We start from the raw sequence: 14,377 nt of genomic DNA, 5'->3' as shown, positions 1-14,377 counted from the left end.
GCATTTTTAATTACAGGTAGTGAAGGGAAATTGGAGTCAGAGCTTGAATCCAGACTGTCCGCTGAAGACAGCGACGGTTTAGGGTTATAGTAAATGCAAATGTAAATGCGTGCAGATTTGAGGCGCAGACACCGAGGGTGCCTGACTCAGCGCTCTGCCCTCGGTGCGCAGCCCTGGCCCGGCCCTGCCATTACTCAGCCTGAGTTCGGCTTCCACCGGCTCTCCCTCCCTGTTCCCCTCCCCTGCTGGCCCCGCCCTCTCCACCTTTCTCCCTCTTTACCTGGCCTTTTATTGCCTTGTAGCACTTGTGTCATAAATAACAGACAGGCGCTGTCAGAGGCCGCCGCCCCGCCTCCCGCAGCCCTGGGCTAGTGCAGCGCCCTGCTGGGTGGGTGGTGCCTGGGAGCGGATATATAACCCGGGCGTGGGGCGGGTGGCCAGAGCTCCACCGTGCACATGCCACATAACACCAGCAGGAGAAGAACGCAGTGGAAGTTCCCTTGTGCTCTGGACCTTAGGAGCCCATTTTTGGTTGCTGCCTGTATCTCTTTTTGGAAACTTTCTGTCCACACCTGTTCATAGAGCCTGTGCCCCCTGCACCAGGACGTCATGCTCGCCTCTCCAGCTCACATGAAGACGGCCCTGGCCTACGAATTTTTCCAGGGACAGAACGACTCGTCCCTGGCACTGCCATCGGACAAGAAGCTTATAAATGGCATGTCAGGGGACCAGCGGGTCAAGGAACAAGTCCTGATGACCGTCAGGAGGCAGAAACCCCGCTCCTCGGCGTCCTCAACTCTGGGCACCTCCTACCGAGGTAAGAACAAGATAGCGCCCACTGCCAGCAAGAACGCCTCTAGGCGTTCGCCGCGTGATCCAGACTTTGCATTGTAGCGCTTGCTCAGGCTGATGAGCACGGAGGTCTAAAGTGCTCCTTAGCAGTGGGGCTCCCCACACTTGTCAACCAGTGAATGTCAAAGCTTCTCAATAGGGGACAGTGTTCATTCAGTTCAGGGCCTCTCTGCTGAGGCTGCCACACGTTTGGCATTATAGAGCCGCTGCCCTGGTTGTAGGTGCTACTGATACCTCGCAAATTGATTCATTAAAGCTAGTGTTACCGTTTATTACATCATACCTAACTTTTGGACGAATTATCGAATGTTTTCGAGTAAAGCACCTTTGTGAAATGAGGGACGGAGAAGGAAATTAAGTTACATTTGACCACGCCAGTCTTCTGCTTCCAAACTATGCGGCAAGGAACTAGATTACATTTGATATCATCTTCATCTTGCTTATTTTCAAACCTTGTGCATCCTTGTTACATCCTGTCCTTTTCTTGAATAGTACATACGGGCAAGTCATGCGTAGATCCCACAATCCGGTCAGGTGAGGACAGGCAGGATAACAACACAGGTCTTCCTAATCCTACAGGTGACCTATCCACTAAACCCCATCACCTGAGGTTCACTCATGAGAACTGCGCTGAGACCCCCCCACCGCTACATTTATTTCACTCATGCTGCAATACACCACAAACACTCACGCACGCACACACACCAGCGAAAGCACGGGCAGTGACAGGGCAAGCGCCCGTCCTGTAGAGAGCAGGTATAACACACGCAGCAGTAATGTAAGCGTCAAACACAGCATGTGCAGTGGCAGTGCGCGTTTCTCTCACACAGTAAAGGCTCAGCACCGACAGAGGCACTGTAAGCTTCCTTCTCACATGTATGTGTACACCCAGGGTCCAACTCCGGCAGCCTGTAACAGTGTTAAGTTTCCTACGCACCCTCCAGGTTCTGCACAGTCAGTGGCAGCCTTATGCTTCTCTAACACACGTGCGCCCACGCACACAATAATACACACCAGCTATCGCACAGGCAGTGGCAATGTAGCTTTGACTCACACACGCACTCATACACCCACCAGACGCTGCCCTGACAGCGCCTTACACATGCTCATCTGTAGGACTTTGTAAAGTATATACATTAGCTCACTCTGAACCAGTGCGTCATGTGACCCAGGGGTCACAGGTGCCGCCCATCAGCACTCATTTTTGGGGATCCGCTCTTATTTTTCCTAAACAGACTTTTTCCCAGAGCATAAACATAAAGGGGGAAAGAAAGAGGAAGATAAAGGATTGTAGATATTCAAAAAATGCTTCTATATCTGTGTGTGCATATTTGTATAAGTACACACACAAAACACACACCCATATATATGTCTGTGTATGCACGTATACATGGACAGCGCATTTATACTCAGACATGACAAACTATACCTCTGACATTATGGCGATGAGGTTGTTCTTATATATGTGTCATTATACATTGGACTGTGCTTCCTGTTATAAGCATATACATTTATGTAAGGGGAAACATTTATATTGCACCCCAAGATACATGAGTATAAAAGACCATGTAAATATTGCACCTTGTGTGTATGAATGCAGGATTTATGGCTGCTACTAAAATTTTACTAAGTGTCATATCTATCTATGTATGTGTAAGTTATATTCATTTATTTGGTACAAAAAAATAGCATACTTCACCACAAGAGACATGTGCAATGCAAATATAACTCCTATGCACATATGTGTATAAATATATATAGAGGTGTTTACTACAGCCCCTAAAACTTTACTGCCATGTGTATGTATGTATACATTAATTTCAGTTTTGTTAAAAAAAACTACTCCTCTCAATCTCAAATCTTTCTGACTGCCATGAACGCCCAGACATCCTTCTCAAACCTCCACCTCCTTTTTAGTCAATTCTCCCAACTAACAGGCACCCAAGTCTGATACACCTGACCATCTTTATCAGACTCCCCCCTCATTTTTAGCCAATTCGTCTAGCTGACAGATGCACATGTACACTACTTCCAACAATAACGTACTACTTCCTCCTTTATAATCCATTCCCACCACTCTATCCCTGCCCAAAACACTACTAAACACTCAAGAGCAGAAACTTAACACAACTCATTCACAAAGAAAACAAATACGAATGTACAAACTACTTAACTCTAATCTTGGGTTTCGGAGTAGCGTGCTACTTGCCTAATGTGCTTCAGGGGTGGTAAGCGCTATATAAATACAATTATAGTTACAATAAAGATGGGAAACAGAGGCAAATGAAGAAAAGCAGAGATGAAAAAGACCTTCCAAGAGTGATATAAAGAGACAGGGTTATTTAATGTGCTTTTGGCCAATAGTACAAAACATAGCGCCTTTTGCGCAAACAATCTAAAAACACAGCATAAAAGTTAAAATAGATTAAAAACAAGTTTAAAACGCTATATTTGGTAAAATTCGGCCCAAATGAGAAAGGCCTGCGAGGTCAGAGGAGTAAAGCAGTGGTTCTGGGCTAACAGGCGGGACTATTCACAGTACGGTCATAGGTAGGATGAACACAGAAAACGTTCTTATTGCGCGTCCTGAAGTTTTTTTGTGGATGTTCCAGCGGAGCCTCAGATATAGGCTTGTTGCTCTGGTTGTAGACCTCGTAAGGTCACTAAATAAAAATAATATTTGATCTGCTCTGTTTACCAAGCTGCTCTTTATGCAGGATCTTTGCTTTCGTGTTGGACCTGACCTTGCCATAGTGCCAAAGCAACATAAAGTGTTTCATATCCTCTTTCTCGCTGCATAGGCATTTGTCTGAAACCTCCGAGCTGCGAATGTTCCTCACTCTGGCAGACATATACTAAAGAGGCAGGGAGTGTCTGGTGGTGGATTAAAGAGGCATGAGTTGGAATGAAGGCTACAGCATTGATGTTCAGGATTCCGACTTTCGATAGCTCCATTCAGGGACTTCTGTGCAGAACTTTAGGCCTCAGCACTTGTTATTTTACAAGCTAAGCATTGCTCTAACCTCACTCACTTTCTGGCTCACCAGTGCCTATGCCAACAATGATGTCCATAACTACTCTTTGGGGGTTTACAAAAAGAGTCGACACCCCTGAATTGAAACTCAAACTACCAATCCCTTTTATGTTGCATTTCTCATGGGCTTAAAATGTCACCAGTGAGGGTGAGACCACAGGGCTCATTCATGCGCATGTCACTCTCTGAAATCAAGGTCAGACCTAGGTCCTGACAATAACACAGCGAGAGGCAAGAGAGGACCATCTTGGGAGCGCACTCCCAACACAGAGTCCAGAGCACACATATTGGAGCTCCTTCAAATAATTGCGGCATCTTTAGATTCCAAATAACCTACTTCCAAGTCTCCAACTAGACTTAATCGCAATAGTTTAACTTATATCTGAAACACTACGCCAGCCGTCAATACAATGCTAAGTTACTCCAGGTGTAATGGAATACATTCTGCATTCAGACAATTCCCTCCTCATTCTCAATGCTCACTCTTCACTTTCATGTTCACCCTGCGTTCACAGCGATCACACTGCACTCACACTGCTCACCATGCACTCATGCCATTCACCCTCCTCTTACACTGCACTCACACGAGCACACCACTCACCCTGCCCGTACATGACACTCCACTCGCTTGTCACTTTCACCACTCACACTACACTCACAGCGATCACATTTCACTCACACTGTAACCCTGCACTCTCACCGTTCATCCTCCTTTTACCCTGCACTCACACAAGCACACCGCTCACCCGGCACTCATGTGACACTTTACTCATGTTACTGTCACTGCTCACTCTACAATCTCACTCAAACAAGCACATCACTCACCATGCATTTATTCCTCCCACTCTGCACTTTCACCTGCACCCAAACTCATATGTCAAATCTCTCACTCAGCAGTCATTCCTCTCACCCTACTCTCACACTGTCACATCGCTCACTCTGCACTCACATGGGCTCTCCTGTCACTCATACAGTTCACCCTTCACTGACACGGGCACATCACTCGCCCTCCACTCAAACCATGCAAACAAGCACAGCACTCATCCTGGAGTCACGCCACTTACCCTGCACTTCCTTTTATCACCCTGCACTCACACAGACAAACCTCTCAGCCTGCATTCATACAGGCACTCTCTGTTTATCATGCCTTCACACGGAGAAAATAGTCTACCAGAAGTCATAGGGACACACCATTCACTCTGCACTAACTCCACTTACCATGCACTCACCTGTCACTCTCACAGATCACCCTTCCCTCTTGCCGTTTATCCTGCATCACACAGGCACACCACTCACCATGCATTTACACTGCTCACACCAACCTGCACTCACTCATGTCACTCTGCATGCACTCATCTCACCCAATACTCACATGGGATTTCCCCTCACGTTGCATTCATGCAGCTCACCCGAAACTCACATCTGCACATTGTTCACCCTACGCTTGCACCACTGACGCTACACTCACTCACTCACACTATTCACCACCACTAAGCACTCACTGAATCTCAACGTAGGATGCAGAGGCCTTTTCTCGCCCAAGAAATGCTTTTCTATACATTCCACTATCGCCATCTGGAAAGAATGTCTCCATTTCACATCTGCAGTGATCTCACCTACTTGTCTGACTTGAGTTTCATCACACGCTTCAGACGCCTCGGCATGCCCTTCTGCTTACAGAAACATCCACACCCACACAACATCAACTGACCACATACTCGCCAAGATGTCGGAAGGATTCGCTGCACGTTTATTGTTTCCATCCGGCGCTTTACGATTACTGTGGGTGGCATGTTCTATGTCTTAGCACTCCCTCCCAAGGTTAGCAGATAAGAGCTCACCGAAGCCGAGATATGTTTCGCTTTTCCTGGGTCACGTAGTTTGGTCAAGTGTACACACTTTGACGATAAACCGCGTCTCCTGCAACACCACAAGCCGCGTAAACAGCCAGTCACGCTCTGTTGCGTCATGGAGGATGCGCCGTTCCGCTCTCGGGCCTGGAGCACCGCTGGATCTGTGCCGAATGTGACTCGCAGGTATGAATTCTGACGTGGGGATGAGAGATCTCGCGCGGATAGTGATCGAGAACGGCGTGCAGCTACGGATTCTCCCTAGGGGTGTGTGAATTTTTGTTAAATCTTCATGAAGATCTGTGATAAATTCTGCAAGTCGGTAGTTTGCAAATTATTTCACCTGTTCACATTTGCAGGACAACTATCACACAACCAGTGAACATTATTTCGTAATGCACAAAAAACCTTGGCACATATGAGGGCAAACATGAAACTTTGCAGTCTTTTTTTTGAAAGTGGAAGATTCTGAAATTTGCTGGTAAAAAAAATACATTTGCACCCCCTTACATTTTTCCAACACCTTCCACGCTCCATGCTTCAGGTGGCAAATTCTGTATGGAGCTACCATAAAATACCCTTCAGTGTCTGGAGTGCCTGACTGCTCCCGGCCTGCTCATGGTCAGGGGAGTTCAAGAAAATATACGTTTCTGAAAACAACTTGCTGAGAAAATCAATCTTTTCCAATGTTATTTCACATTGTGCATCACATCCAGCTGCCCAAGCTGGGACGAGCAGTAGCTCTAGCCGGTCAACATGAGATGGAGTGACGCAACAACAGACAATGTACGGTGCCCTTCGAGGGTGGAGTCTGCCGACAGGCCTATAGCGCTCATGTTTCTCCCACCCTGGGAAGCATGCTTCTCTTTTCTGCAGCACATAGAAGCTTTTCCAGAGTAGATCTGCTTGACGTATGTGTACAAAACACCTCAAGGGTGTGGAGCATAGAAATGTAAAACAGCAATTTCAGTCTAGGCACTTCACCAGCTCTCAATCAAGGCATTTCACCCTAGAGACAATGTGCAAGCAGAGACAGTGGGTAGCTCCCTGCCAAGGCCGCCAACCGCTGGCAGTGCCAAGACTGCAGCACAGTGGAGATGTACCAACATGTTTTATGAAACATTGCACAACACTTTGTTGGTGCAATGAATGTAACTAAGGCTTGACTCCATAAAAATTAGGCATGCCCGCATTAAGAATAAACTGTGTCGTTTGTCTGCGGCATGTGTATGAATGTAGTCATTGTTCTTGTACAGAGTCAACCCCGCTATAATGCAGTTGGTGCAGTGGAACGGTGGGTATTGTTTGGGGGATTCAAATTGTCATGAGTGGCAGTAAGATTGGACGCTCTTCAAAAGATGGCAAGTGCTGGGAATGTAGGATGTGTTCGTTGTGAACGTGAAAATGAGCATTTCAGGTTCGGTCATGCATTGACATGGGTTGTTGGAAATTACAAAGGGCCATTATTGGTTGTGCTTTGCCATAGCTCAATTGATCATTCCGCTGGCGAAGGGATAGACTAAGGTAACCATATTGCCTGGCCCAAAGAGGCTTTGTTTATTACCAGGCTAGGAGGAGAAACAGGGATTATGGTAAATGGAATATGCAACTTTTTATGTAGCTATCTTGTTTGTGTAATGGAAGCACTGGATGTTACCAAATTGGGGTAAGGGGTGTTCAACGGAAATTGATGGCTTCATAGTCAGAAGCCATGGACCATGTAGGTTTGTGGGTACATGATTTAGTTCTAATATGGCTATATTGTCTGAGCCTTGGAAAGTTTAGGTTTTAGAGAAAGGTTAAGGGAAACTGGATCCCTGGCAGCAATAGCTCTCTAGTTATATCGGTTAATTTGGGAGTCTCACACGTGGTTGCAAGTTGAAGGAAAGTGCATGACATTTCACCATGTTACAAGATTGTATTGGTGAGTTGCTGAGCCAGAGCTACATTGAATCCGGTTTGTTAGACATGCCTCTGATCTGTCTTTGTAGAATAAACGAGATGGCAGAATATTGGGCGATGGCAGCTTGCCATACACGTTGAGCAGATTATTGAAAGTAAGTAACTTTTTGCTCGGATTGCAGTGGGCTGATAGTATCTCACCTCTCTAATAGAACATGCCTCTGTTGATAACACCTGCAGAGAATCGTCAAACGAAACCCCTGAAATGGGTGTGCACCTGAGCTACTGGGGATTGTCGTCTGTGTGGGATCAAGAGCTTCTCCCCGGAGTACAGGGAATTCTACAACGAGAGGAGTATGTCTCTTGGCTAGAAATTGCTGCATGTTTAGTGTTGACTGGGAGTTATTGTGTGTTTACTTCTTTGCATGAGGGAAACCTACATTGCTGCTGCCATGCTCATCACAGCAAATTAAAAGGATCCATGTACGGTTCCTACCTGTGCTGTACTTGTAAGGTTATACTACTGCAACCCAGCGTGTGAGGGAATACTATGTTCTCCTTCGTGCATGTGCTGCACGTGTTCTATGTCTGGCTGAAACTTGAATCTCATCAGCTCATGCTTTGCAAAGTTTGCATGTCAACTGTCTGTGCTCTCTTTTACTTGCTCTTTTTCTGCTCCTGCACTACCTCAAACTGTTCAATTTAATGAAGGACCAGGGCTTCCTTAGCTGTTGATCATGTATCTCTCTGCAGCATAAAGTAAATCACGATACAAGGGTCTGCTCCAGGGCTCGGCCCTCTGCTGTTTAATAAAGGAAGCTGTCGGCTTGATCTCTGTGGGAGCAGCAATAAGAGAGGCAGTACTTCACACTGGTCAGAATGCTGAGGATTGGATGGCTCTGTTACTACCGTGATGGTTGCTTTTAGTTTGCTTCAATCAGAGTTCAATAAAGGAGATAAACACATGACATGAACTTCCAATTTTCACATAAAATCCATTGTGAGGTGTGACACAACTTAACTCTCCAGAGGTTCTTATATTAGGTGGCTCTTTGTCATATGAAATGCAGCAGTGAGAACACTTCTTCCCAGTGGTTAATTTGTAAAGAAATACATGCCAGGGCTCTCTTCAGGAGGCAGCTTGCACCAACCTATTTTTCCTGTTAGCGCTGATTAAATCAGAACCAACTGCTAATCATGGAAATATGGAGAGGAGATGGTGTAATGGCCAGAGCTGCCAATTTCGGAGCTTGGGAACCGGGTTTGAGTCTCGGCGTCGGCTGAACATCCTGTGATTCTAAGCAAATCACGTAATGTCCCCGTGCCTATCATAAATGAATGTGTCCTTAACTGGTGCTGCACGAAAAGCGCTGGTGTTGATGATTAAGTGTTGGTGCAGAGCACTGGAAACTACTGGCTCAAATTAAGCACTGCTTCTTACCCTTAATGCTAGTTAGTGTATTTAGACAGAACTTCAGTATCCATACTAACTACCTGTGGCAAGACATATCACTTTCAAAGCAATGTGCATGCCAAGAAATGTGCATGGCTTTCATACCATTCCTTGCCATGTCCCTCGTTCCTTCAGGAAAAACTCCAAACCTACCACCAATATTAGAGCTTCTCAGTCTAGGCTGGCAGCTTTCCTGTCCGTCCCTTCCTTCAACAAATCCCATGCCAAAAGAAAAGCCTCCTCAGTCCAGACCACTAAGCTACGGGACTACAAGAATAATAGAAATTTGCTACAATCATGAATTACAGAGAGCACAAACATTTGGACTCCTCCCACATTTACACCTGCTGTTTTAAAGAACCTTAAAATAAGTTGATATCAGCATGTATGAGTGTGCCTACTTTACACCAAGGGCGAAATAACGTAGTTAACGTATGGCTCCATAAAGAAGAATAGATATCATGAGATTACTTATACATGCATGCTGCTGCTTTATTGATAAGGCAACACATTGATGGCGATTATATGGAGCCTGTTACTCGCCTGTTGATGCTTTTCTGGAAAATAGCTGAAATTGCTTGTTGATACAAGGACGATACAGAAAAGGGGGTGGTGATGAACAGAGTGTCTGAATTAAGCAGACCACTCTTACCCAGTCCAAAGATCAGGGCTTGATCCATCACCGTTATTTATCTCACTGCCCCATCCCAGCTCAGAACCTGGCTATATGCAAATTAGTCTGTCCCTGGCCCAGTGCATCATGGGAACAGGGCAGACCAAACTACCAAGCCAATTCTTCACCAGAAAAGAGACCAGCTACCGGGGACCGGTTTCTGGCATTTCAGCCTCTTCGGCCCGGCTTGCTTGAATCCTGATGGAGCAGTGAGAAAGGGACTCATGTCTGAGTATACCCTGCCACACCTATAGTGGCCAAAAACGATACAGAAAAGGGGGTGGTGATGAACAGAGTGTCTGAATTGAGCAGACCACTCTTACCCAGTCCAAAGATCAGGGCTTGATCCATCACCGTTATTTATCTCACTGCCCCATCCCAGCTCAGAACCTGGCTATATGCAAATTAGTCTGTCACTGGGCCAGGGACAGACTAATTTGCATACAGCCAGGTTCTGAAACTGGGATGGTGCAATGAGCTAAAAAACTGTGTTGGATCTAGCCCTGATCTCTTGACTGGGTGAGAGTACTCTGCTTAATTCAGAGACTCTGTCCATCACCACCTCTTGTTGTAAATTGTTGATACAAGGAAGCAGAGACAAGAATATCAATCCCTCATGAACATAACCAAAAATCAACAGGTAGCGCATTGTGTTCCTACAGGTATGTACCTGTGTGTTTGGATTTGATCACAAAGGTCAAACTGTCAAGTAAACCCTGAATTACATTCTGCCCATGTACTTGCGATTAAGTGTTTGTTTTGTGTGTTCACTGAGACTGTTCTGTAGTAAGCAACATTAGAAAGTAGGCCAGTTGGAAGCAAGGCCATCCCTGTAACCTGGACCACCCAGACATTTTTGTGGTCTGGTAGGCGATATGAGGCTGCAAAACCAGGCCTGGGTGTGAAATTTCTCTCCAATCGCAGAGTTTCCTGAGTTTTTGCCACTCTGTCCCCCACGTAGCGTGCAGAGTTTAAAAAAACTGCACCATTCAGCGGAATTCTTTCCTCACTCTCGCTTTCCAATGTTAAGTTGGCGAGCGTGAACTAGGAAAATCTTACTCCAGACCAACTCCCTGCACAATTTCTCAATGCGGGCCGGTGTAGGTGGCCTCTACTTCTTGCTTTGAGAAACCTTCCATTCGTGTTGAGGAAGTTGCCGCTCAAGTAGAACATCTATCTACTCGAGTGGCACAAAGAAGTAGCGACCTCTTGTGCTGCTCATGGTGCTGTTTGTGCTGATTTTTCAGTGCAGGACAAACACCCGGGTCTAAAAATCAGTGCAAAGGTGCAACCTAACGCACTCCGCCACTTGTGAAACTCTGCCTATCGCAGCAAAGCTTTTTGGTCACACCGTGGAGTTCTGGTACGCGAAATCTGCCCATGCCAATGCAAAGCTCTTTTTTCCAAGGAAATCATTTAATTCCATCTTGATTACTGTATTACCTGAGCATTTACACAAATAATGAGCATGAAGAGGCTGATATCGAAATGTATGCATGTGTGCACATAAAAAATATTTCTATTAAGAGAAATCCCGCATGTTTTATGTACTAAGCGACAGTGAACAGTGAACATTTAAAATGTACTGACCAGGATAACTTTCCATTTGTTTTAAAATGCACACACTTTTATTCGGGGCAATGAGACATGTTGGAGAAGAGAGACTGTCTGCATGTATGTCTTACAAGAGAAACAGGAAGGGCTCGAGTTCTGAATGGAAGTGGAAATATCACCGAAACTGAGTTTATCAAAGAGGGTTCTCACTCCCATTATCTTGTTACCTGTATTCACCTACATGGCAGATATCAGAGTGAGACTGCTGAAGTGGGAGTGGCAGGAAGCTGATCAGGTTACGGTAGTTGTTCATGGCTGGGAGAGTGAATACATGCTTGAGAGTTATGAAAGCAAATGGCATTCGTTGTACTTAGTACATTTTTGCAAAAACTTAAAATGTCAAATAAGATTCACAAGGGGTCACTTCTTGATCAACGACTGCTTTTTATTGAAGGGATGTATTATGTTTAATAGGGAAAGAGGTAAACAATTTAAAATATCTGAGTCGTGAACTTAGATCACCAGTTTTTATCTAAAATCTGGTTTCTTCTTAAATTCAGGGACTTACTCTTGATTTGGGAGTTTTGCTCCTTAGGGGTCTTTTGCAATGTTGGATTAAGCCATTGGAGAGCTAAAAGAGATCTATATTCCTAGTCCAAAGCATTATAAATATTTCCAGGCATTACACAGGGGTGTGTTGCAAATACCACACACTTTGAAGGTTTGCGCAAATGTCAAAGCTGTCGCTGTAAGAATTGTGCTGAAAAAGTAGACTTTTGATCATTTTGGTATTAGCAATCATTCCACAGGTTAATCCTGAAATGCTCCGAAATTGTTGTAATATTTTTACAGGATTAGGTGTTTCTGTCATCGACAGTGAAACTTTTATAGGGGGTCTGCTAGACCCGGTTTGGGATGGGGGCATAGTGGGGATGCACAGGGGCGATAGGGGCTATTGGCACCCAACCATGATGGTTGAGGTCATTTGCCAACGAGGTTCATTCTACTTCTACTATGGTGGCGGGGCGAGCAGTTACAGGCTTCTTGAAGGAGGTTGTGCAAGAGCTCAGATTGCAAAACAAAACGAATTGCCAAGTTAACATAGCCTGCCCCAGTGCTTATGTTGTATGTAAAAAGAACGTGTTTAAATCACAAAGTGGAACAAAATACTACGTTGCGTAAAACAGTGAGGTGCTACACATCCTTGTTTCCGGTATTCTCTAAGCTTCCCCTTCCTCTGACTATGGTCAAAATTCCAAGTCTACAGTCCTCTGCACACTTTGAGTTTAAACAAGATTAGGTGAAGGTACAGATGGCAAAAAAAGCCTTGGCATGCACCGTCGACACATCTCGGCACGTTTAGTCTATTATCCACAGTGCAGGCTAAGCTCCCCATTTTACCTCCTGTGTATTCTAGCAGTTCGGCAGGGTAGCAGATGCAGTTCATGGTTCCACCCTCACAGCGGCAGAACAAAGTTCTCTGGGGCAATTGGTGAGGTATATCTGTGTGGCAACACTTGTCTTCAGTTGTGGTATCCATGCAGACCAGCTGTAGGAAGGTGTTCTGTTGTGACAGTTGTGGCATTCAGGCTGAATCCCACACCATGATTTATTTCTGGCTGTTTCCAGTCTCCAAGTCAATCAGGGCTTCCGGCTTTGACCAAGACACCAATTTCACTCAACGCTTTGGCAATGGCAGCACCAGTCTCCCTACCCTTTGGCAAACTACCGGCAACACAAGGTATTTGTCCTGGTACAGTCTAATGCCGCTGACACAGAAACTGCACTGAGCAACTGGGGAAGACAACCCCTTCAGGAAATGGGTTACTCCTTGCTTCAGCCTGTGGGTGCTCCTGACTCTAGGAACATGCTGGGCTTCTCCTCCTGCCACACCCATTCCCTCTCTCAGTAGACAGGCAGGCTTCAAAAAACTTCAAGCAGACCCATCGCACCTCCAGTAGAAAGTGCAAACGTCAGGTGACATCCCGTCATCCCTGAGAGACTGGCTGTTAGGTAGACACCAGCCCTGGTTTCACAACACATCTTTAAGTGCTCTGCAGAGCACTCCATACCTAGGTAAAAAAAACCTGGAACTGGAACAAATGGGGGTTGTTCGGATCCCACTTAATATACACATTTTGCATACAGGGGATGTGGATCCATTGTTGAAGGTTTCAAGACGGGTTTGGGTTGGTACTCTTTCATGTTATTCTCAGGCTGTTCTCCAGACACAGATTTTGTGCAAGGTGATGGCTCGCACCAAGTAGCAATGGAGGGCTCACTTCAAGCACGAGTTTAAAAAAAAAATGGACAGTAGTCCAGAGCAAACTATGCTTGTGGCACCCCTTCTGGGTCCAGAACAAGTTCAGAACCTTGTATTACCAGGAACAGATCTGGACTTCTGCACACACGCTACATTAGCATGACGGCCGGGCCAAAATATATGTCAGGATACCAGTTTCTTGTGTATTCCTGGTAGGTGTACAAGCTCGTTCACCATGAGGGAAAATTCCTATCCCAACAGGGTCCTAGTTCTGGAGTTTACCATTAAAATAGAAAATCACAAGCCTAAAATTAAAACCTCTTTCTGAAATCAGGCATCTCAATGTTCCATAAAAAGAGTCTTTCTCTTAAATCAGGAGTCGTGTGCATGAATCTAGAATACATTTGATGTGGAGGAAATAGATGAAAACAGCTTCATCAGTCTCTGGCGTTGATAAAGGTTGAAGGCGGGTGTTACAACCAGGCATTACCATCAACAGACCCGGACCACCAAACGCTCCATACTCACAGACCGCATAGATGCCCACACCAACAGTAGCAAAGAGATCTTCGCCATCAAGTAAGATTTCACCTTGCCATCAGCCGCTGAACACAGTGCCACAACCTCAAAGGACCTCTGAAACCAACTCTCGTAGCTCTTCTGTAGCAATATAACCTCCATGCATGACAACTATAACACTTAGCTACACTCGAATAAACTCTCAGCAAGAGAGCCTGTCATGTTCAAGGAAGCAACTACATCCACTTGGCCAGACATCACCATAGAAGAAACTACC

The 14,377-nt window shown here is 45.5% G+C and overlaps 1 protein-coding gene across 2 annotated transcripts in view; it reads left to right on the top strand.

Annotated features, from left to right (window-relative positions):
* The first annotated feature begins 407 nt into the window (after positions 1–407).
* Positions 408–14,377, top strand: part of PKP1 (plakophilin 1) — a 206,730-nt gene continuing 192,760 nt past the window's right edge. Inside the window, exon 1 of one of the 2 annotated variants that reach the window (XM_078644195.1) lies at positions 408–817. In XM_078644195.1, the coding sequence (XP_078500321.1) occupies positions 610–817 (208 nt within the window). In that variant the 5' untranslated portion in view covers positions 408–609. The remainder of the gene's footprint in view (positions 818–14,377) is intronic. The other variant, XM_078644196.1, reaches the window with a different exon arrangement.

Source organism: Lissotriton helveticus, chromosome 5_1, assembly GCF_964261635.1.
Source record: "Lissotriton helveticus chromosome 5_1, aLisHel1.1, whole genome shotgun sequence".
NCBI classification, from domain to species: Eukaryota; Metazoa; Chordata; class Amphibia; order Caudata; family Salamandridae; genus Lissotriton; species Lissotriton helveticus.
The sequence above is the reverse complement of the archived record's forward strand: the minus strand, read 5'-3'. Positions and strand labels throughout refer to the sequence as shown.